The sequence below is a fragment of the Rhinoraja longicauda genome, chromosome 21, assembly GCF_053455715.1.
Source record: "Rhinoraja longicauda isolate Sanriku21f chromosome 21, sRhiLon1.1, whole genome shotgun sequence".
Classification (NCBI taxonomy): Eukaryota; Metazoa; Chordata; class Chondrichthyes; order Rajiformes; family Arhynchobatidae; genus Rhinoraja; species Rhinoraja longicauda.
The window spans coordinates 25,069,305-25,095,170 of NC_135973.1; the positions used below are offsets into that span (position 1 = coordinate 25,069,305).

At 45.0% G+C, this 25,866-nt stretch overlaps 1 protein-coding gene across 2 annotated transcripts in view; it reads right to left on the reverse strand.

The window, feature by feature from the left end:
- The window catches only part of cacna1ha (calcium channel, voltage-dependent, T type, alpha 1H subunit a), a 170,417-nt gene that overhangs the window by 137,378 nt on the left and 7,173 nt on the right, over positions 1–25,866 (reverse strand). For both annotated transcript variants that reach the window (XM_078418152.1, XM_078418151.1), the window contains exons 4-5: positions 20,008–20,167; positions 5,499–5,808 (exon numbers count right to left, since the gene is read on the reverse strand). In XM_078418152.1, the coding sequence (XP_078274278.1) occupies positions 5,499–5,808; positions 20,008–20,167 (470 nt within the window). The remainder of the gene's footprint in view (positions 1–5,498; positions 5,809–20,007; positions 20,168–25,866) is intronic.

Genomic DNA, 25,866 nt, shown 5'->3' on the forward strand with positions numbered 1-25,866 from the left:
GCCCCCCATGACATCAGTCCGAAGAAGGGTCTCGACCCGAAACGTCACCCATTCCTTCTCTCCAGTAATGCTGCCTGACCCGCTGAGTTACTCCAGCATTTTGTGATACTCTTTGTGAGATGGTAGTTGTGAGCTGCCTTCTGAAACTGTTGCAGTCGTGATAAAGGTATCACAAGTTGCTGCCAATATTTTGGTTCAGTTTGTAGTTTAGAGATAAGACGCGGAAAAAGGCCCTTCCACCCAATGAGTCCGCACCCACCAGCGATCCCCGTTAGGATTACCCTACACTCTAGGAACAATTTTTTACCAAAGCCAATTAACCTACAAACCTTTGGAGTGTGTCACAAAATGCTGGAGTAACTCAGCGGGTCAGGCAGCATCTCAGGAGAGAAGGAATGGGTGACGTTTCGGGTCGAGACCCTTCTTCACCACTTGGTTATCCACTTTGGCGGCAAGAACAGGAAAGCAGAGTATTACCTGAATGGTGACTGATTGGGAGAAGGGGAGATGCAACGTGACCTGGGTGTCATGGTGCACCAGTCATTGAAAGCAAGCATGCAGGTGCAGCAGGCAGAGAAGAAAGCGAATGGTATGTTGGCATTCATAGCAAGAGGATTTGAGTTTAGGAGCAGGGAGGTTCTGCTGCAGTTGTACAGGGCCTTGGTGAGACCGCACCTGGAGTATTGTGTGCAGTTTTGGTCTCCTAACCTGAGGAAAGACGTTCTTGCCTTAGAGGGAGTACAGAGAAGGTTCACCAGATTAATCCCTGGGATGGCGGGACTTGCATATGAGGAAAGACTGGATAGACTGGGCTTGTACTCGCTGGAATTTAGAAGACTGAGGGGGGATCTTATAGAAACATATAAAATTCTTAAGGGGTTGGAGAGACTAGATGCGGGAAGATTGTTCCCGATGTTGAGGGAGTCCAGAACCAGGGGTCACAGCTTAAGGATAAGGGGGAAGTCTTTTAGGACCGAGATGAGAAAACATTTCTTCACACAGAGAGTGGTGAGTCTGTGGAATTCTCTGCCACAGAAGGTAGTTGAGGCCAGTTCATTGGCTATATTTAAGAGGGAGTTAGATGTGGCCCTTTTTGCTAAAGGGATCAGGGGGTATGGAGAGAAGGCAGGTACAGGCTACTGAGCTGGATGATCAGCCATGATCATATTGAATGGCGGTGCAGGCTCGAAGGGCCGAATGGCCTACTCCTGCACCTATTTTCTATGTTTCTATGTTTCTATGTTTCAGACTGATGTTAGGGGAGGGGGCGGGACAAAGAAATTATGTGGTTGGAGACAGGAAGACAGTGGGAGAACTGGGAAGGGGGAGGGAAAAGAGATGGACAGAGGAGTTATCTAAAGTCCTCTGGTTTGATTTCCCTTCTCTGGGTAAAAGACTAAAAAACATCTATCACTTCCCCTCGTGGTGTTATACACCTCTATAAGATCACCCCATGTCCTCCTGCGCTCCAAGGAATGAAGTCCTAGCCTGCTCAACCTCTCCCTTTAGCTCATGCCCTCCGGCCTCGTAAATCTTCTCTGCACTCTTTCCACCTTAACAACGTCTTTCCTATAGCAGGGTGACCAGAACTTAACAAAGTACACCAAATGTGGCCTCACCAACGTCTTGTACAACTGTAACATAACTTATATAGACTTAGTTGGCACATGGATGGAGACTACCTATAAACACTGCAGATTTGTGGCCTGGAGTTTACAATGATCCAAGGAGCAGACTAAATTCAACAAGGACCTTAGCAACATTTAAAAACAAGGAACTGCAGATGCTGGTTTACCAAGGAAAGATGCAAAATCCTGGAGTAACTCAGCGGGTCAGGCAGCATCCCTGGAGGACGCGGATGGGTGATGTTTCGAGTTGGGACCCTTCCACAAACTGATGATGTTATACTGATTGTACTATGATATCCATTCCCCTCATGATCTTTACACACCTCCACATGATCACCTCTCATCCTCTGCGCTCCAAGGAATAAAGTCCCCACCCCTCTCTTCCTACAATCAGTCTGAAGAAGGGTCTCAAACCAAAACGTCAGCTAGCCATGTTCTCCAGGGATGCTGCCTGACCAGCTGAGTTACTCCTGCACTTTGTGTCTTTTCTTAGCAACATTTCACTGTCAATGTTAAACAAACTCACATTCTAAATTTTACATGGATCACACGTCTTTGACCATTCATGGTGCTTGGTGCTTTTCAGAGGGAAGAATTATTTGAAGAACTGTCCCCAGGATTATAATCTTTATTCCTCACGCTGCCAGTCCAAGTTGAAGTAGTTGACTGGTCACTCCAGCTCAGAATCACCAAAGAACGCAATTGGGGACCTGCTTCGTTCCAGTGTCATTCAATGCAGCTACTCACAGTCAGGGCCCTTTGAGGGGAATTTAAACATTGATCCGTTTCATGCTCAGTTACCGTAACCATTCTTTTTTGTGCTTTGTACTTTTTTTCCTATCTTTTTAGAGATACAGCGTGGAAACAAGCCCATCGGCCCGCCATGTGCAGGCCGAACAACGATCACTCTTAGTGTGTCGGAAGAAACTGCAGATGTTGGTTTACGTCAAAGATAGACACAAAACGCTGGAGTAACTCAGCGGGTCAGGCAGCATCTTTGGAGAAAAGGAATAGGTGACGTATCGGGTCGAGACCCTTCTTCAGACTGAGGGGAGAGGGTGACTAGAGGTTTGAAGAAGGTACAATACAAATCAGAGCAGCAATCACTGATACATTAGTTCTCTCCAGCACACTAGGGACAACTTACAGACTGTAGGTTAACCTACAAATGGGCATATCTTTTGATTGTGGGAGGAAACCGGAGCACCCGGAGAAAACTTACGCGGTCACGGGGAGAACAAACAAACTCCGTACAGACAGCACCCGTGGTCAGGATCGAACTCGGGTCTCTGGCGCTGTAAAGCAACAACATTATCGCTGCGCCACTGTGAGGTCGCATGAGGTATATACGGAGATTGTACGTTCTCCCTTTGCCCACGTGGGTTTTCTCCGGGTGCTCCGGTTTCCTCCCAAATCCCAAAGACATCCAGGTTTGTGGGTTAATTGGATTCGGTAAAATTATAAATTGTCCCTGGACTGTCGGATAGTGCTAGTGCATGGGGGTGATCACTGGTCAGCGCGGACTCGGTGGGCCGAAGGGCTTGTTTCCACGCTGTATCTCTAAAGATCTAAACTCTTTCAACGTCATCGCTGATCCTTCTACAACCACCTGCACTCGGGATTAGTCACAGATGCAAAGTAACCAACCAGCACATCTCTGGCACACGTGGGAGGAAGCCAGAGCATCCAAATATCCCAAGGAATGCAAGCACACAACTCCTACCCCTATGTTCTTGAGCTCTTGTGTTTCCACAGACAGCACCGAAGGTCAGAATTGAACATTAACTGCTGTAATCCTCCAGAGATAGGTATCAGAGAAGCTCATTTTCAATATTTATCGCACATATTGAAGGAGAACAAATGATTTGCGACTAATCTCTCTTATCTCTGTAGTCAAGCCTTAGAGATGAATGTTTCCTCTGGCTCCTACATTCCTTCCTCTGACTTCACAATTCGCAACTCTTCAACCTTGTCTCGCAACCTTTTGCTTTTAATCTTTCAAAACATCACGTATCCATGTTCTCCAGAGATGCTGCTTGACCAACTTAGATACTCCAACACTTTGTGTTCTTTTGTGTAAACCAGCATCTGCAGTTCCTTGTTTCTGCTAAGAGTTGAACATTACCTCCTCTATTTCTCTTTTTCAGCTGTCACCCCCCTACCCTTGCAGCTTGGCGCAGCTGGTAGAGTTGCTGCCTTACAACGCCAGAGACCTGTGTTCGAACCTGACTATGGGTGACTGATGTCTACACGGAATTTGTAGGTTAATTGGCTTTGGTAAAAATTATCATTTGTCCCTCGAGTGTAGGATGGTAGTAGCTGGTTGACGCGGACTTGGTGGGCTGAAGGGCCTGTTTCCACGCTGTATTGCTAAACTAAATTAAACTAAACTAAAGTAAAGTAAAGTAAACTAAATTAAACTAAACTAAACCAAACCAAACCTGCCAGAGAACACGTTGCTGCGAGCTTAATTGGAAAGCAACGGGATTTGTGAGACAGCACTGGATGTTGCCATGCAATGTTATTTTCTCTGGTCACCACTCAAGACCTTTGGAAGAAGTAAAGGTTATACTCAGGGAGTTGAAGCAATACTAGCTAAGGGCCTGTACTAAACTAGTGGTCATCTCATGGAAACACAAGGAACTGCAAGTGTTGGAACTTTGAACAAAACACAAAGTGCTGGAGGAACTCAGCAGTCAGGCAGCATCTGGAGATGAATGGACAGGCAATGTTTTGGGACAGGGCCTTTCTTCAAATTGATGGTAATTTAGCTTAGTTTAGAGATACAGCGCAGAAACAGGCCCTTCGTTCCACCAAGTCCACGCCGACCAGCGATCACCCCCCAAAAACAAGCACTAACCTACACACCAGGAACAATTTACAATTATCAGAAGCCAACTAACCCACAAACCTGAACGTCTTTGGAGTGTGGGAGGAAACTGGAGCACCCGGAGAAAACCCACTGGGTGAATGTACAAACTCCGTACAGACGGCACCTGTAGTCGGGATCGGAATTTTGCCCCTCTCATCTTAATTATGCCCAATAGTCTTTGATTTTTCTACCCTGGGAGAAAAGGTTCTGAGTCTCTACCCGATCTAGGCCTTTCATAATTTTATATACTTCAACCAGAAGGCAGGAGAATGGGGTTGAGAGGGAAAGATAGAACAGCAATGACTGAATGGTGGAGTAGACTTGATGGACAGAATGGCCTAATTCTGCTCCAAGAGCTTGTGAGCCTATGAACTTATGAACTCTCCTTAACCTCTGATGTTTCAGAGCAAACAAATCATTTGTCCAACATTTCCTTGTAGCTGATAGACTTTACTTTAGACTTTAGACTGGGCGCCACAGTGGTGCCACAATAGATTTGCTGCCTGACAGCGCCAGAGACCAAGGTTCAATCCTGACTATGGGTCTGCCTATATAGAGTTTGTACGTTCTCCCTGTGACCTGCGTGGGTTTTCTCCGGGAGCTCCGGTTTCCTCCCACACTCCAAAGAAGTACAGGTTTGAAGGTTAATTGGCTTGGTAAAATTGTAATTTGTCCCGAGAGTGTGCAGGATAGTGTTAATGTGCGGGGATCGCTGGTCAGCGCGGACTTGGTGGGCCGATGGGCCTGTTTCTGTGCTCTGTCTCTAAACCAAACTAAACCAAACTAAACTAAGCTAAGCTAAACCAAACCAAACCAAAGGTCTCTCCTCGACATCCGGTGCTTCTGAGACAACAATCCAGGTTTGTCCAGCATCTCCTTGTAGCAAACAGCCTCAAAGACAATGAATTAATTTGGAATGTGAATATTTTTTCTACTTATTGCCTGAAATGGAACTGGACAAGCAAACAAATACATGTATTATCGATCCAGGACCTTACCTGAAAAATAGCGATCCAGGCATATCCGATATTATCAAAATTGATGGCGCCCTTATGTGGGTTCACGTCTCCGGTTCTGCACACATTGTAATATTGATTCCAGTTTATGCAGCCACTTGCGTTCTTCACTTCCACGCCATACTTTAGGTGGTTGTTAGAATCTACGCTAAGGAAACATTCAGCTCCATTTTCCTTCATATTTGGGAGGTCCTGACATTTCTGCATGCCATTATCCTGCGGCAGGGAGCAGATGAATGGCATCTCATCCCCAACATGCTGGTAATATCGAGGTAAAGAAACATTGTAATACCTAGAAATAAAACGAGAGGACAATTAGCCAATGCTCATTCTCTTTGCACAGTAGTTCACAGATAGAAACATAGAAAATAGGTGCAGGAGTAGGCCATTCGGCCCTTCCGTGCCAGTACCACCATTCAATATGATCATGGCTGATCATCCAAAATCAGTACCCCGTTCCTGCTTCCTCCCCATATCCCCTTGATACCGTTAGCATAAATTCAAGTCCAAAAGGCATATATTTCACAGACGGGAGAAAAAGATTATTAAACGTTATTCACAGTTATTATGTATCTGTACACTGTGGATACCTCGATTGTAATCATGTATTGTCTTTCCGCTGGCTGGTTAGCACGCAACAAAAGCTTTACACTGTACCTCGGTACACGTGACAATAAACTAAACTCAACTCAAAAGATCCACAACAGAATGAGCATAGAACGTGAAAGAGTATAGCACAGGAGTCGGCCCTTCGGCCCACAATGTGTATGTCGTGTACAATGCCATGACCAACAACCACATCATTACTTAATAACTTATGCTTCATAAAGTGAATACTCATATCTGCAATTCAATTTGGTTTAGATTTACGCCAAGCATCTTTAAACTATCTTTTGTGCTTGCCAATGGTAATTACTACAACTGCTCGGGGTTTCTTTCAACTCGTAGAGTTGCTACCTCACAGCGCCAGAGACCCAAGTTGGATCCTGAGCTTGGGTGCTGTCCGTGTGGTTTGCACGCTCCCACTGTGACCGCATGAGGTTTCTCCCGGTGCTCCAGCTTTGTCCCGCATCCCAAAGACGTGCGGGTTTGTAGGTTAATTGGCCTCTGCAAATTTCCCCTCGCGTGTTGGGAGAGGATGGGAACATGGGATAACATCGAACTAGCGTGAAGGCCACTGTGTCTTGAACACATTGAGATAGGAATTTGTCATTAGGTGCAGGCACCAACATCCATCACTTTTTTTTCACCATTTGTACACTGAATTTTAATTCTGAAACCCCATTGATTTTTTTACAAAAGCATATTTGAAAATGAAGAATATGCATAAATTGCCTCACTGCACATTATGTGCCTGTGATGAAGCTTGAAATTTTATGCTTTTATTTCCTTGCTAGGGCAACATATCTTCGGCCACAGGTGCAGTCTGTTTGAGTGGAGGCCCCATGACTTCAGTCCCTGATGTTTGCTGTTCATATCCTTCCAACAGGTGGGTTTTGATAAAAAAATCATAAACCAAGATCTTAAACAATTTTTCCTCAGGCTAAATGTTGCTATTTTAAGCAATGAAGTTGACAGAGACAAGGGTTTAAATGTTCCAACGGTAGAAACAAAATGCTGGTGTAACTCAGCGGGTTAGGCAGAGTCTCTGGAGAAAAGGAATAGGTGATGTTTCGGGTTGAGACTGAGAGTCAGGGGCGAGGAAGAGCAGAGGTTTGAGACAGTTCAGACGGTTCACAAATTAGAGCCAACACAGATGCTGAAGAAGGGTCTCGACCCGAAACATCTCCTATTTCTTTTCTCCAGAGACGCTGCACGTCCCGCTGGGTTACTCCAGCATTTTGTGTCTATCTTCGGTGTAAACCAGCATCTGCAGTTCCTTCCTACACAGTAAAATCTTCCACATCTTTAAATTCCCACTGAGCCCCTTGTACAACATAAGTATGGAAAATACTGCTGCCCCAGCTGAGTCACACAGCACAGAAACAGCCCCCTCAGCCCAACTCATCCATGACCACCTGGATAACCTAGTTCCATTTGGCCACATTCGGCCCATATGTCTCTGTGGATCTGTGGGAAGAGAAACAGAGTTGACAAAGACACAAGATGCTGTAATCTGGAGCATTTGAGGAGTCATAGTTATAGTGTCATACAGCACAGAAACAGACCCTTTGGCCCAAATTGCCCATGGCGACCAAAATGCTTTATCTACACTCGTCCTACCTGTCTGCATTTAGCCCATATATTTCTAAACCTTTCCTATCCATACACCTGCCCATGTATCTTTTAAGTGCTGTTAGAGTACCTGCCTCACCAACCTCCTCTGGCAGCTCATTCCATCTTCCCACCACCTTCTGCGTGACAAAGTAGCTCCTCAGGTTCCAACTAAATCATTCCCCTCTCACCCCTTAAGCCTATGGCCTCTGGTTCTTTAATTCCCCCACTCCCCTGGGTAAATGACTCTGTGCGTTCACCCTATCAATTCCCCTCATGATTTTGTACAAGGTCGATAGTTCAGAAGTTCTCTCGATATATGATTCCCACTCGATTAATCAATACGTCACTGATCTGTCCGTGAAAAACCATTCCCTGCCTTGATATTAGATCCTTTGAAGGAAGCTTTCTGCTCGAGGCAAATGCAATGCTCGTGTCTATGCAGATCATGATAACCTACTTCATGTGTCCTGTTAATTGGAGAACAACATCCTGTATTAAGAAACTTGCAAGCTGCACCTTCAGACCAGATGACTCATTACTGGAGGATACTCAATAGACAATAGACAATAGACAATAGACAATAGGTGCAGGAGTAGGCCATTCAGCCCTTCGAGCCAGCACCGCCATTCAATGCGATCATGGCTGATCACTCTCAATCAGTACCCTGTTCCTGCCTTCTCCCCATACCCCCTCACTCCGCTATCCTTAAGAGCTCTATCCAGCTCTCTCTTGAAAGCATCCAACGAATTGGCCTCCACTGCCTTCTGAGGCAGAGAATTCCACACCCACACCACTCTCTGACTGAAAAAGTTCTTCCTCATCTCCGTTCTAAATGGCCTACCCCTTATTCTTAAACTGTGGCCCCTTGTTCTGGACTCCCCCAACATTGGGAACATGGTTCCTGCCTCTAATGTGTCCAATCCCCTAATTATCTTATATGTTTCAATAAGATCCCCCCTCATCCTTCTAAATTCCAGTGTATACAAGCCTAATTGCTCCAGCCTTTCAACTCCACTCTTAGGCACAGCTTTCACGCACCATGGGAACCCTCCTCCAATTATCTTCATACCATGCATGAATCTGCATTACTTTCACACAATTTATCCTCCACCGAACCTCGTTCATGATGGGAGATAAACTTCAGATAACCTTCCCTTAGTCAAGGCCCATTGTTCGCTAAATAAAAATTTACAATGCTTTTTTTAAAAGTAAAAATGTACACAAGCTGAACATGGCATTTGGAACCTTTGATGCACCACTGTCAGGATTGTTTTCGTAGAACATAGAAAAGTACAGCGTAGAAACGGGCCCTTCAGCACACAATGCCTGTGCCAAACATGATGCTGAGATAAAAGAGACACAAAGTGCTGGAGTAACTCAGCGGGTCAGGCAACATCTCTAGAGGACATGGATAGGTGACATTTTCGGTTTGGGACTCTTCTTCAGACTGATTATGGTAAGGGGGGGGGGGGGAAGATAGTTGGAAGAGAGTGAGGGACAAGGACAAAACCAGGCAGGTAATAGGTTGATACAGGTAAGGGGGATTTTTGATAGGCAGATGGTGAACAAAGGCCAGAGATGAAAAGACTGGTGCAACCAAAAGGATCGAAGAATTGTGAATTGTGAAGCTAGAGGAGGGAATGTTGGTGGAATGGGAGGGGGAGAGAGGGAGAGAGAGAGAGGTTTAAGGTGAGGGGGGGAAGATTGAATAGGAACCTGAGGGGTAACCTTTTTTACACAAAGGATGATGGGGTATGGAACGAACTGCCGGAGGTGGTACTTGAGGCAGGTACTATCGCAACACTTAAGAAGCATTTAGACAGGTACATGGACAGGATAGGTTTAGAGGGATATGGGCCAAACACATGCAGGTGGGACTAGTGTAGATGGGGCATGTTGGTCGGCATGGGCAAGTTGGGGCCAAGAGCCTGTTTCCACACTGTATGACTGTGATTCTATGAATGAATGGCAGAGTAGACTTGTTGGGCCGAATGACCTAATTCTGCTCCTATAGCTTATGAACTTTATGGCCTGCCTCATGACCGAACCATATCTTTGTCTCCCATACCTTACCATCGACATCCTTAACTCTTCTGGTACCATTCATTGCTTTTAACAGTTTCTTGTTTGCTGGCCTTGTCTCCCTTTCATTGCGGATGTGCAACGCTGGGTTGGTATGGCATTGCAATGCACAGGAACGCAAGAAGGTGCAGAGAGTGGTGAACTCATCACAGGCACAGCCCTCCCCTCCATCAAAAGCATCTGTACGGGACGTGGTGGATCGCATGCCCTAGTCAGTATCAGTGGTGCGGCAGTGGAAATGGTTGAGAGCTTCAAGTTCCTTGACGTTAATATTACTAATGATCCGTCATGGACCAACCACATCGAAGCCACAGACAAGAAGGCAGCTCTACCGCTATGCCACTGTGCCGATTGATTATATTTACGTACTTATGGTCTTGAAGGAGAGGATGCTCCTCAAATTATGACGCATCTTGGACTATACAGTTCACTCCCCACATGACACACTGGTCAACCTGAGGAGCACCTTCAGCAACAGACTGGTTCCACCAAGATGCAGCACAGAACGCCACAGGAGATCCCTTTTCCCCTGTGACTATTAAACTGTACAACTCCCCCTCCCCCCCCCCCAATCTCTGCGGCACGGTAGCGCAGCGGTAGAGTTGCTGCTTTACAACGAATGCAGCGCCAGAGACTCAGGTTCGATCCTCACTACGGGTGCTGCACTGTAAGGAGTTTGTACGTTCTCCCCGTGACCTGCGTGGGTTTTCTCCGAGATCTTCGGTTTCCTCCCACACTCCAAAGACGTACAGGTATGTAGGTTAATTGGCTGGGTAAATGTAAAAAATTGTCCCTAGTGGGTGTAGGATAGTGTTAATGTACGGGGATCGCTGGGCGGCACGGACTTGGTGGGCCGAAAGGGCCTGTTTCCGGCTGTATATATATGATATGATATGATGATATGATCCCCAATTCTGGACTTTCCACTCATCACTTTAATTTCATGTTTCATGTATCTTGTTGTGTTTTATGACTGTTGGCAGACCAATTTCCCTCCTGGGATAAATAAAGTTCGATCGTATCATATGGCATATCTGATCTGTTTTAGATAGCATGCAGAACAAAGCTTTGCACTGTACCTCGGTACACGTGACAGTAGCAAACCAAAAACCTAATCACCCCAAATTTTTATTATCCTGCTCCTCACCCCACCCCGCCCAACATCCATACACCCCATCAGATTAGCAGCTGCGGCTGCAACAAAGCTATTTCTATTTGTAATTAAGTAGAAGAACTCTACCTAGGGGGTCCATGTCTCATGCGGCTATTTCACTGATTCAATGCAATGAAAATATAAAAGATACATAGAGACAATTCGCCTTGTGATGAATTGTCCTTACTGCTGAGAGAGAACAATAAAACCCCTTGGAGCACGGTATGCCCATTTAACTGAAAATACTAACTCCTGCAGCAATAATTAAATGAAAAAGGACTTCCTCTATATTTGAACTCATGCGTTTCATTAGAAGCCAATGTAAAATAAACTTGGAATCTTTTGAAACGCATGCTGCTTTCTCTTTTCAGGCAAAAATTGCCTCTTCTCAGATAGATTGTTTCCACAAGTTACACAAATAAAACGTTTTCCAAGTCGGAACAAAATGGCGGGTTCCAAGATGGCGCCCAACACAGGCAACTGCATGCATGGCCACCACAGAAGCAGATCTACAACATTACAATCGTTCCACACTCTCTATACCTACAGCAGCATTTCTTACTTTAATTATCACATCTATATACAGTAAATGGCTCAATTGTAATCATGTATTGTATTTCCACTGACTGGATAGCATGCAACAAAAAGCTTTTCACTGTACCTCAGTACACATGTCAATAAACTAAACTCAAACTGAGTAGGAAGGATTCTTGAAGGACCGGTCTGGAACTGAAGTGAACTGAACTGAATGCCTGTTGCCATCAGGCTAGCTGATCTAGTCTCACTTGCCTGCACTTGGCCCATATCACTCCAAACATTTCCTATGCATGTACCTGTCCAAGTGTCTTTTAAAATGGTGTAATTATACTCACCTCTATCATTCCCTCTGGCAACTTGTTCCAGGTAAACATCACCCTCTAGTAAAAAAATTGCCCCTCAGATCCCTTTTACATTTTTCACCTTATACCTAGGCCTCTTGTTTTAGGCACAGCGGCGATGCGATGGACTTGCTGCCTTAAAGCACCAGAGATCTGGGTTCGATCCTGACTATGGGTGATGTCTGTATGGAATTTGCACATTCTCCCTGTGACCACACGGGTTTTCTCCGGGTGCTCCAGTTTCCTCCCACATCCCAAAGACACGCAGGTTAATTGGCTTCTGTAAATTGTCCCCAGTGTGTAGGATAGAGATAGAGTGACTGGTGAAGGCAAGCGTGCCAAATGCCTTCTTCACCACCTTGTCCACCACAGGTTGCATCACAGTTTGGGTTGAGAACAACTTTGCCCAAGACTGCAAGAAATGGCGGAGGTGTCGATGTAGCCCAGTCCATCGCACAGTCTAGACTTCCCATCATTAACTCCATCTACGCTTCATGCTGCCTCAAAAAAGCAACCAACATAATCAAAGACTTTCATTCCTTCTTCTCCCCACCACCAACAAGCAGAAGGTACAGAAGCTTGAAATCGGCACCACCAGACTCAGGAACAGCTTCTTCCCATCTGCTAACAGCCTTCGGAATGGTCTTTCCATAGGTTTAGGTACTGTCCAATTTTCCCCTACCCCATTGAGGATATTAGTTGACAGAGTTGCTATCTTACAATGCCAGAGACCTGGGTTGATCCCTGACTACGGGTGCTGTCTGTATGGAGTTTGTACATCACCCCGTGACCGCAGGGGGGGGGAGAAAGAAGAGGGGAAAAACAAGAAAGAAAAAAAAATGGGATGGGGTGTTATCTAAAATTGCAATTCTGGTCAAATTAGAGAATTCAACGTCACTTCCCAAACTTTTATCCGTGGCAATGTTTGTATCTTCGGTAAATCAAAATAAACTTGATTCCACTTTACAAGGAAAGAAGTTGTTCTGTAGGAAAAAAGCTGCGGGTGCTGGTTAAAACCGAAGGTAGACACAACATGCTGGAGTAACTCAGCGGGTCAGGCAGCATCTCGGGAGAGAAGGAATGGGTGACGTTTCGGGAGACCCGAAACGTCACCCATTCCTTCTCTCCCGAGATGCTGCCTGACCCGCTGAGTTACTCCAGCATGTTGTGTCTACCTACGAAGTTGTTCTGCTTTGCCCAGGTACCAATTCCTATGAATAGCAATGAACTCAGCATATCCTGGGGTCCAAACTCACATCGGCAGAGTGACACTTAATGCATCGGCTTGGCGTTCAATTGTTTCTCTATTTTTACTTGTTGGGTTTATTTTAGCCATTCTTCTTCTGATAACATCAACAGCCAATTCTAACATTTCCGATGATGAAGGAAGAGGTTAGTCAATCGAGGGAGAAACAGTCATTTCAAATTTCACAGCGATTTCTCACTGTAATAATGTGATTTCCAAGATATATATATATATATATATATATTTATCTGCCCATCTCACTTGGTCCAAGCTGGAAGAGCGCCGTGCCCTTGGTTCTGACTGGCTCTCGGAAGGATTTTGCAGAGTGCTTGATAGTTTACTTTACACCACTGGCCTTAAGTCATTTTCTGAACTAAATATAGACACAAAATGCTGGAGTAACTCAGCAGGACAGGCAGCATCTCTGGAGAGAAGAAATGGGTGACGTTTCGGGACGAGACCTTTCTTCAGAGATGCTGTCTGTCCCGCTGAGTTACTCCAGCATTTTGTGTTTAACTTTGGTGTAAAAAAGCATCTGCAGTTCCTTCCTACACATTCTGAACTAAATAATTGTCCAGCTATTTTAAAGAGGGATGTGCTGGTGTTGGAGATGGTCCAGAGGAGGTTTACGAGAATGATCCCGGGGGTTATTGGGTTAACGTATGGCAAGCGTTTGATGGCTCTAGGTCTGTACTCGCTGGAGTGTAGAAGGATGAGGGGACAAAGGTTACAAAGTGTTAAATGTAGTCTCCAATTGTCTTTAGTCCCACCTGCCTGGAAAAGAGGTGGGAGGTGGGACAAAATCTGGCAAGTGATAGGTGGATACTGTTGAGGAGTGTCTTGAATGGCAGATAGAAACATAGAAACATTGAAAATAGGTGCAGGAGGAGGCCATTCAGCCCTTCGAGCCAGCACCACCATTCATTATGATCATGGCTGATCATCCACAATCAGTAACCTGTGCCCAACCCCATAATCCCTTGATTCCACTAGCCCCCAGAGCTCGATCTAACCCTCTCTTAAATTCATCCAGTGATTTGGCCTCCACTGCACTCTGAGACAGAGAATTCCACAAATTCACAACTCTCTGGGTGAAAAAGTTCCTTCTCACCTCAATTTTAAATGGCATCCCCTGTATTCTAAGACTGTGGCCCCTGGTTCTGGACTCCCCCAACATTGGGAACATTTTCCCTGCATCTAGCTTGTCCAGTCCTTTTATAACTTTATATGTCTCTCTAAGATCCCCTCTCATCCTTCTAAACTCCAGTGAATACAAGCCTAGTCTTTTCAATCTTTCCTCATATGAAAGTCCCGCCATCCCAGTGATGGGATGGGTGAACAAAGGCTAGAGGTGAAAAGGTGACAAATAGGTGTAAGACAAGGGGGATGAAATGTGAAGGCAAAGGAAGAGATATAGGTGGAAGAGGATGGGGGTGAGGAAATGGGGCAGTATAATGGGGGAAAGGAGGACAATGAGAGAAATGGGTGATCACCTGGGTGGGACAGAGGGAAGAGAGAGGGAAAAAGGGGGAGTGGGGAGTTGTCAAAATTGGACTGTAAGCTATGAGGATTCGGGTAGAAGTAAATCTAACCTCACGTGCTAGTCCCGTGGTTGGTGGTTAATGTTTAATGATCAACAAAAATGGTGCCTATTTTGCAAGATACTAGTTGAACAGCAATGATGGATTTTACTAATGGATGTTTACAACATCCGCTGATGATAGATGGCTCCATTAAGAGGTTTCTAACGTGAGCCTGGTTTATGTTGAAGAACTGATCTGTTATGTTGGCGAATATTTTTGTCAATGCGTCCCTGGTTTTGCCCTTTGCCCTCAGAGTCACGCTGTTCTTCGAAGCCTAGTCATCCCAAATATGGATTGAATTCAATCTTCAGCACCCACGCACGGACTGGGTTGGTGGCACCTTAAGGTAAACAAAACACGTCAAACATGTCAAAGTATTTCACATTGTTGGCCAGATTATTGGGATCCTGGTTAGTGTATTAACATCTGCTGGTGAAAATCAATGCATTGCTTCCAGGTCCGATGCCTAATGTGCGTAACTGCTCTTCATCAGTTCATAACGTCTAGGAGCAGAATTAGGTCCATCGGCCCAACAAGTCAACTCCGCCATTCAATCATAGAGTTACAGAGTCTTGCAGCGTGGAAACAGATCCAACTTGCCCATACCAGCCAATATGTCCCATCTACACCAGTCCCACCTGCCTGCGTTTGGCCTGTATCCCTCTAAACATGTCCTATCCATGTACCTGCCTTAATGTTTCTTAAATGTTGCGATACTCCCTGTCTCAACTACCTCCTCTGCATGCTCGTTCCATACACCCACCAAACTTTGTGTGAAAAAGTTACTACTCAAGTTCCTACTAAATCTTTTCCCCCTCACCTTAAATCTATGTCGTCTGGTCCTCAATTCCCCTCCTCTGGGCAATAGATTCTGTCCGTCTACCCGATCTATTCCTCTCATGATTTTATACGCCTCAATAAGATCACCCCTTATCTTCCTGCGCTCCAAGGAATGGAGTCCTAGCCTGCTCAACCTCTCACTATACCATGACTGATCTATCTTTCCCTTTCAACCCCATTCTCCTCCCATCTCCCCATAACCCCTGACACCTTTACTCTTCTCAGCAAAGAGTGGGGATAAATGGGTCCCTTTCAGAATGGCAGGCAGTAACTAGTGGGGTACCGCAAGGCTCGGTGCTGGGACCGCAGCTATTTACAATATACATTAATGACTTGGATGGAGGGATTAAAAGTACCATTAGCAAATTTGCAGATGATACAAAGCTGGGTGGTAGTGTGAACTGCGAGGAAGATGCCATGAGGTTGCAGGGTGACTTGGACAGGTTGTGTGAGTGGGCGGATGCATGGCAGATGCAGTTTAATGTGGATAAGTATGAGGTTATCCACTTTGGTGGTAAGAATAGGAAGGCAGAGTATTATCTAAATGGTGTCAAGTTAGGAACAGGGGACGTACAACGAGATCTGGGTGTCCTAGTGCATCAGTCACTGAAAGGAAGCATGCAGGTACAGCAGGCAGTGAAGAAAGCCAATGGAATGTTGGCCTTCATAACAAGAGGAGTTGAGTATAGGAGCAAAGAGGTCCTTCTGCAGTTGTACTGGGCCCTAGTGAGACCGCACCTGGAGTACTGTGTGCAGTTTTGGTCTCCAAATTTGAGGAAGGATATTCTTGTTATTGAGGGTTTGTAGCGTAGGTTTACTAGGTTAATTCCCGGAATGGCGGGACTATCATATGTTGAAAGACTGGAGCGACTAGGCTTGTATACACTGGAATTTAGAAGGATGAGAGGAGATCTTATCGAAACGTATAAGATTATTAAGGGGTTGGACACGTTAGAGGCAGGAAACTCTTAAGGATAGAGCTCTTAAGGATAGCGGAGTCAGGGGGTATGGGGAGAAGGCAGGAACGGGGTACTGATTGAGAATGATCAGCCATGATCACATTGAATGGCGGTGCTGGCTCGAAGGGCCGAATGGCCTCCTCCTGCACCTATTGTCTATTGTCTATTAATTGCAACCACCAAAACGAAGGCTACACAGAAAGATAGGAAGGAACAGCTCACTGAGATTCCAAGCAAGAATCTTGCTCAAGACGATAAGTAAATTCAAAGCAAATTCATTCAAAGTTAATTTCCCCTAAGGTTTCTCAACCGAAATGATGCAATTGGCTTCATAAAAAAACAATTCCATCAACTGGGGTTCCAAAGAGAAATTTTAAACTTTTCAGTTAAATTTTACTATCTGTGGCCCATTTTGCAGCAGAATAATGTCAGTCAATTTTTCTTCACACATAATCTTATGACAACCTTTGTTATATAACACCCAAAGAAGTTTAAAATAGAAGTTGGAAACTGTCGCCGAAACTATTGTTCAAATTTTCTCTCCATCGTCTAACATCTATCTACTAAAACTCTCATTTATTTGTTCCTTTGTTCCTGAACTACAGCCAAAGCGGTACACGATAGCGCAACAATTTTAAGCCCACCTTACTCACCGTCGTCCCTTTGGTGATAATGGTGGAAATTTCATTGAAATCGGTGTTATATTTTTTAAGTTATTCACGTTTTAAAGTTTAAATCTATCTCTTAGGGAGGGAGGGGGAGGGAGGGAGGGAAGGAGGGGGTGGAGGGAGGAGGGGGAGGAAAGGAAGGGTGGAGGATGGAGGATAAGGGAAGTTGAGGGGGAGGAGGGGGGGGGGGGGAGGAGAGGATGCTGCACCAATGCAGGAGAGGTTTGGGCCCAACAGGTCCACTTGGTCTAGTTTCAAATATACCTTTTTCTACAAGATTACATATCCTATCTATGTCATGGTCCATTGATTGGTGTAACTTTAATATGAGCAACGTCACTATTTACTAGACATGGAGTCAAAGAGTGGTACAACACAAAACAGGGACTGCAACCCTCCGTCCCAAAGGACCAACGATCAACATTTTCACTAATCCAACATGAATCCCATTTTTTAGTACCATCCACTCTCTTTAGTTTCTGCCACTCACTTGCACACTTGGGACAATTTACAGCTACGGATGAATCCACCAGCATTGATTGTCTTTGGGATGTGGGAGGAAATTCACAATGTCACAGGGAGAACATGTAAAGTCCGCACCTACAGCAGCGAAGGTCAAGATTGAACCTGAACCGTGGCTTGGTCATATGAATTCAGGACTGGCTTATTGCGAGAAGACAGAGGGTTGTGGTGGAAGGACTGGCTTACTGCTAGAAGACAGAGGGTTGTGGTGGACGGACTGGCTTACTGCTAGAAGACAGAGGGTTGTGGTGGACGGACTGGCTTACTGCTAGAAGACAGAGGGTTGTGGTGAACGGACTGGCTTACTGCTAGAAGACAGAGGGTTGTGGTGGAAGGACAATATTCAAGCAGAAGCTCTCTGATCAGTGGAGTTCTGCAGAAATCTGTGGTGGCACCTCTGTTGTTTGTGATATATATATATATATATAAATGACTTGGATGTAAATGTAGAGGAGTTGCTTAGAAAGTTTGCAGATGACACCAAATTTGCTGGGGTCATAGACGTGAGGAAGGCTGTCAAAGTGTACAGCGGGGTAGAGATCAGCTACAGAAATGGGTGGAGAAATGTCAGATGGAGTATAATCTCAGATGTGGAGTCTTTGGAAAGGGTGCAGAGGAGGTTTACCAGCGTGATGCATGGATTAGAGAATATTAGCAGCAGGGAGACAGCGGACAGACTTAGATTGCTTTCTCTGGAATATCAAATGTTGTGGGCAGAGCTAATAGAAGTATATAGAATTATGAGAAACTTAGATAGGGTAGACAGAACCTATCTCCCAGGAGGGAAATATCAAATACTAGAGGGCAAAGCTTTAAGGTGAGAGAGGTAAAGTTTAAAGGAGATGTTCCGGGCAAGTGTTTTTACCCAGAGGGTGATAGGTGTTGGGACATGATGCTATGATAGACATAGAGTAATTCAGTGTGGAAACAGGCTCTATGGCCTAACTTGCCCATGCCGATCAATATGCCCCATCTACACTACTCCCACCTACCTGCATTTTGCCCATATCCCTCTAAACCTATTCTATCCATGCACCTGTCTATAAGTTTTTTAAACGTTGTGATAGTACTTGCCTCAACTACTTCCTCTGGCAGCTCGTTCCATGCACCCACCACCTTTTGTGGAAAAACATTACCCCGAGATTCCTATTAAATCTTTCCCTCCTCACTTTAAACCTATGTCCTCTGGCTCTCGATTCCCCTACTCTCGGCAAAATACTGTGTTTACCCAATATATTCCTCTTGATTTGGAGGCAGATAAGAATAGTGTTGTTTAAAAGTCTTCTGGATAAGCACAGGGATATGCAGGAAATGGAGGGATTCTGGGTTATGTGTAGGCAGATAAGGGTCATGGCATCTTGTTCGGATTAGACATTGTGGGTCGAAGGGCCTGTTCTTGTGCTGTACTGTTCTATGTTCTGAGTTCTAAGTATAACTAAGTACACTCTGAATCGAGGAAATGTCATCGATTATTTTAGGCATGTAGAAACCAAATTGATTTTGGAGGAGAGGCACTGATTTTTGGAACAGTCTATGTTAGAAATTCAGAACTTCTACAAAAACCATTCCACACACAGTTCATGCGTTCATAAATTCATAAGTTCTAGGAGCAGAATTAGGCCATTCTGCCCATCGAGTATACTGCACCATTCAATTATGGCTTAACTATCTTTCCCTCCCATCCCCATTCTCCTGCCTTCTCCCCATAACACCTGACACCTGTACTAATCAAGAAACTGTCAATTTTAACCTTAAAAATATCCATTGATGGCCTCCACAGCTAAGGTTGCCAACTGTCTCGTATTAGCCAGGACATCCCGTATTTTGGGCTAAATTGGTTTGTCCCGTACAGGACCGCCCTTGTCCCGTATTAGGCCCGGGGGGCACTGTGGGGCCCGCGGGCTGTTGTAGGCCGGGACGGTGTAGTCTAACGGAGTGTGTTCGGGGAGCAGGGCCGAGTGTGTTCGCCTAACGGAGGTTGCGTAGCAACCCGCCTCCCGGCCAGGGCGGCCACCATTGGTGGAGCGGGAGCACGTGGCCGCTGGCTGGGTGAGGTCACATGGGGCGCGGGGCGGTGACGTCACCTTGTCCCGTATTTGGGAGTGAGGTAGTTGGCACCCCTATCCAGAGCGGTTTGTGGCAACGAGTTCCACAGATTCACCACCCTCTGACGAAAGAAGTTCCTACTCCTTCTGTAAAGATATATCCTTTTATTCTGAGGCTATGTCCTCTGGTCCTAGATTCTCCCACTAGTGGAATCACCGTGTCCACATCCAATCTACCCAGGTCTTTCACTAATCGGTGAAGTTTCACAGTTGAAGTGACTTTGGAAAGGCTACTCACATTGCAACGCTGTCTTCATAAAAACATCTGTTCCGCAGTAGCCCCGCCCACAGCTGCACTCCGACGATACCAAATATAAAGAAAACAAAAAAACACAGGAGAAGGACATTGCCTAACATAGGCAGAGTATCTAATAGTAACGTCACTAGTATCCGCATACCTGCAAAACATAGGAATGAGAAGCATCATCAGTATAATGCACACCATGATTTGACATTAACTTACCCTGTTGATGAATTGGCCACTTGATTGAAAGACACAAGCGTGGAAACAGAACCTTTGTCCCAACAAGTCCACGCCAACCATCGCCATCACCCATTCACACTAGTTCTAAGTAGAAACGAGGAACTGCAGATGCTGGTTTAACCAAGAAAAGACACAAAAAGAGTAACTCAGCGGGTCAGGCAGCATCCCAGGAGTACATGGATAGGTGACGATACGGTCGGCAGAAGGATTCTGACTTGAAACATCACCTATTCCTTGTCTCCAGAGATACCGCCTGACCCGCTGAGTTACTCCATCATCTTGTGTCTATTATGGATAGCTGATGTTTTGAGTCGGGACTCTTCTCCAGCAGTCACCCTTCATCCGTGTTCTCCAGGGATGCTGCCCGCCCACTGAGTTACTCCAGCGTTTTAGTCTCTCCACACTAGTTCTCTGTTATCCCACTTTCACATCCACCCCATTGCACATTTGGGACTATTTTCCTACTGCCAATTAACCCACAAACCTTCAGGCTTTAAACTTAATCTTTTTTACCTCGTTTTCTTTCACTGTTGTAGAAAATGGTGGTGTTGCTTTGCGAAAAATAGCAAAATGTGATGATTTTTATGCCTGTGGTGCTGAATCTACGAAATATGATTTTAGTTCAAACGGACCCGCTCAGGTTGAACAAGATTCAGTGAGGTCAGTCAGTTCAAAAGTTAACAATGAACTACATTTGACAAATTAGATGGAGCTCTAGGGGCTAGCCAGCAGAATCAAAGGACATGGGGAGAAGGCAGGCACAGGTTACTGATTGTGGATGATCAGCCATGATCACAATGAATGGCGGTGCTGGCTTGAAGGGCCAAATGGCCTCCTCCTACACCTATTTTCTATGTTTCTATTACAAAGTTGGACTTCAAAGGGATTCACACTTGATCTCTATTTCAGTGCTGTCATGAATTCGATTATTTTATTTAAAAAATAAACTAAACCTACTGCAAAAATAAAACAGAAAGAAATTTACTTGAGATCATTATGTTTATGTTCTTAATGCAACAATCGTCGTGGCTATCCCTCGAGGTCGAGGATGATGTTCTACGTTCTGTTGTTTTTATGAACTCTCAAGTGGCTTATGAGTCCAATCCTGGCTTTGAAAGTTCTTTGGCATTCAGGGCAGGTAATTGCAGATGTCAGATTGGGCTTTGGTTGTTGCTGCCTCTCTTTCCGTTTTCTTCTCTTTTCTTCTAATTCTGCACATCCGTTGGCTTCGAAGGTCGCTGTTCCTTTTTGGATGATGGTTGGCCAGAGTTTCCTGCCCTTGCCATTGCTTTCCCAATTTTCGATCTCGATTTCACATTTCTTCATGCCTGCTTTTAAGGCGTCTTTGAATCTCTTCTTTTGTCCGCCCATAAGCCCATAATATATTTGTCATCTCAAAGAGGTTTATATATAATTTTCAAAATACCAGCTAGAAAAGCCTTGCGATCTGCACTGTCAACATGTCGCTCGATGATTGATATTTCAGTGCAAAATGTTCCAGGAATTCAACTTACTTGGAAAATGTCTTTGATGATAGAAACAGCCCCATGACTTCATATCATATCATATCATATATATACAGCCGGAAACAGGCCTTTTCGGCCCTCCAAGTCCGTGCCGCCCAGCGATCCCCGTACATTAACACTATCCTACACCCACTAGGGACAATTTTTACATTTACCCAGCCAATTAACCTACATACCTGTACGTCTTTGGAGTGTGGGAGGAAACCGAAGATCTCGGAGAAAACCCATGCAGGTCACGGGGAGAACGTACGAACTCCTTACAGTGCAGCACCCGTAGTCAGGATCGAACCTGAGTCTCCGGCGCTGCATTCGCTGTAAAGCAGCAACTCTACCGCTGCGCTACCGTGCCGCCCAAACTGATGCAATCCCATTTAACTGGCACGCAGTTAGCTATCAGCATTTCGTTTCTATAAAGAGACAGCATGCACTGAAACCTACGGTATTTCCTGAACCCAAGTATGAACAGTAAATAAAGAGGTTCCTACTCCATGGCACATTTGGCAGAATAATTGTTTGAAATCCTATCTTTTCCAGATGGAAAGCCAAAGACTAGAGGGCATAGCTTTACCACAGGAGAGGCAAAGTTTTAAAGGAGACTAGACCAAGTGGACCCGTTGGGCCCAAACCTCTCCTGCATTGGTGCAGCACCCTGTCCTCCCCTATCTCCTCAACCCCCCCCTCCCCTCTCCCTTCTCCCCCACTCCCCCCTTCCCCCCACCCTCCCTCCTCCCTCCTCCCCTCCCCCTTTTAAACGTTAAAATGTGAATAACTTTAAAAATATAACACCGATTTCAATAAAACTACTTGCATTATCTCTAAAGTGACAATGGTGAATAAGGTGGGCCTAAAATTGTCGCGCTATAGTGTACCGTTTAGGCTGAAGTTCAGTCACAAACAAGATAACAGACGAGAGTTTTAGTATATAGATGTTGGGGGCAAGTTTTGTTTTTACACAGAGAGTGATGGGTGCGTGGAATGCACCGCTGGGGTAGTGGTGGAGGCAGATACGATGGTGACAGTCAAAAGGCTTATAGGTAGGCACATGGAGATGCAGGCAATGGAGGGATATGCATGATGAGCAAGCAGAGGGGAGAATAGTTTAGTTTTACTTGGTGTCATATTCAGCATGAACATTGTGGGCCAAAGGTTCAGTGGAGGTTTTGCATATCTCCTGACTTTTCAATCCTACACGCCGGAAATAAACCCTCCAGAGGCTGAGGGGAAACTTGATGGAAGTTTATAAAATTACTAGACCAAGAGGACCCGTTGGGCCCAAGCCTCTCCTGCATTGGTGCAGCACCCTCTCCTCCCCCCTTCCCCCGCCCCTCTACCCTCCTCCCCCTCCCCCTCAACCCCCTTATCCTCCCCCCCACTCCATCCCCCTCAACCCCCCATATCCTCCCTCCTCCCCCTCCCTAGGAGATGGAGTCGGTGGGCCGAAGGATCTTTTTCCGTGCTGTAACTCTGCACTAAACTAAGTTGGCACCAGGACTGAGGGTGGGTCGAGGGCAGGGAGGGTGGATGAGGTTGTGGAGAATTAGCATCATTGGTCATTCCTGCTGTTGAATGGCACCACAAGTCCCACGCTACCACCATTAAATCTCTAACACTTCCCCAACCTAGTAAAGTCCGATTAAAGAGACTTTCAGCACGGCCTGGAACGTGGCGAATTCAACAGCCTGACCGCGGGGGAAGATGGCAGGGGAAGAGAAAAGACATTCTGGCCTTCCATCACAGTGAGGAGGTGACTGGAGGAGACTCACTGTGATGGATGTTTCTTTTTGTTTGGTGTTGGTTTATGATTGTGTGTGTTATTGCTTATTTTTATTGCTCTTATTGTTGGACTGCGGGTAATCTTTCATTTCACTGCACATTTATGTGTATGTGACAAATAAACTTGACTATTGACAATGAGGAAGATAGAGTCATAGTCATACAGCGTGGAACCAGGTCCTTCATCCCAACCCACCCACGCTGACCAACATGCCCCATCTACAATGGTCCCACCTGCCCGCGTTTGGCCCACATCTCTCTACCCTATCCATGTACTATCTGGGTGGGAGGTCAGGACCGCTCTCTAGTTTATGGAGAGGACGGTTCAGTTACAAATCATCACATTATCATCCAGTAACCCCAGGTTCTTGGAGAAGACTAAAGTAAATGGTTACACAAGAGAAGGCATAGGCTGATCAGAGGTTATTTGATCACTTTGAACTACAGGCTAAAATGACAAGCTCTCGTTTTCAGTCCAAACATAACATAAGCAAACAAGATGTTCTAAATCTCATTATTAATAATTGATTTATTCCACTACTACACTAGATAGATGAAAACCCACAGGCTGGAATGGTAATAGGACTTATTCTTATTTTATTTTAAATGATTAATGTCAGCCATCCACTGCCCCCCATCTGACCCCATGTTTACACAAGAAAAAAGTAAGTAGACAATCTTATTCAGCAAAAAATCAGTACCCGACCTCATTATGAATGGAGCCTTTGGCTATACAATGAGAAAGATTACAAAAACGACACATTTATTGGATATCCTCTGGACTAAAATGCTCTGAGGTTGGTCTTACTTTATTTCTTTAAGAAGTACTTACACAGTACTGTTGCCAATTCCTTTGAGACGAGCTGACACTTATAGAGATAGATTGCATTTTTGTATTGGAGATATTTTAAGGGCAGCATCTCTCTGAATGTTGAGAGGAAAATAGTTTTTTTTTAAAATTCAAGTTATGCATTCAATTTGGGCCTGATAATCCCAAGGATTTCTTCCCAATGTCAATGGCGGGTTATGAATGATTTCTGTCGCTGATCTGAATAAGATGTGGCGATGAGACAGCAGGGTTTCCAGGTAGTTCTAGTTTAGACTTTAGACTTTAGAGACACAGTGCGGAAGCAGGCCCTTAGGCCCACGTCCGTGCCAACCAGCGATCCCCCTACATCAACACTATCCTACACACTAGGGACAATTTTACCTAAGCCAATTAATGCACAAACCTGTACATCTTTGGAGTGTGGGAGGACCCTGTTTTTCTATTCTGACCTCGGATGCTGTCTGTGTGGAGTTTGCACGTTCTCACTGTGAATATGTGGGTTTCTTCTGGGTGCTCCGGTTTCCACCCACATCCTAAAGATGTGCCTGTTACCAGGTTAATTGGTCTCTATAAATCGCCCCTGGTGTGTCGGGAGTTGATGAGAAAGTGGGATAACTTAGAACTATTGTGAACAGGCGATCGATGGTCAGCGTGTACTCAGTGGGCCAAAGGGCCTGTTTCTATGCTGCATTACTCTATCTCTACTTGCTTAACCATACCAACAGAACATACGGCTGAACAACCACCAAACCTCACAAAGCCTTACATTTCCTTTCATGATCTGATTGATTTTTGAAAAGATGCCAGGAAATGGGCTTGTAATCACTAATAGTGGCTGAAGAACATTTTTCCAGTATAGAACTGTGAAAAAATTGATTACTTTAAAAGGTAATGAAAGAGACTTGTAAAACTTGAGTCAGATTTCTAAATACTCTGGAATAGTAGTCATTCCATACAGTTTATATACTTTCAACCAAAAGGTCAAATTTTAGTTATAAAGTATGAAGCCACACACTTAAAAATCTCCCGAGTTTAGTTTATTCCTTTGTCCTCTATTGCACTAAGTTCTAAGTTAAATATAATTTAGCCATGTGTCCCACAATTTAATTGCAGATCTCACTGCAAATGCAGAGCCCATTTTAGTTAACATAATCAATGTTCAAAGGGATAACGTAATTACCAGTATTTCCAAGGACAATGAAAATCATGTTCAATTTTCACTATCAATAGAAGAAACTGGCCAAACAGATTGCAGTGGAAACATTATGACTGCATTGTTTTTTCATGAAGCCCCAAATTGTTTTTCAAAACAAAGTAATTCTTGGCCTCTGTTGCACGCAGCACTGTACTTACACGACACCCTCCAATATTTTGTTCAGCCCAACAGTAACACTTGGATCCATTCAGTCGGTCAGGCATAGCATCTCTGGAGAAAAGGAATAGGTGACGTTTTAGGTCGAGACCCTTCTTCAGACTAAGAGTCAG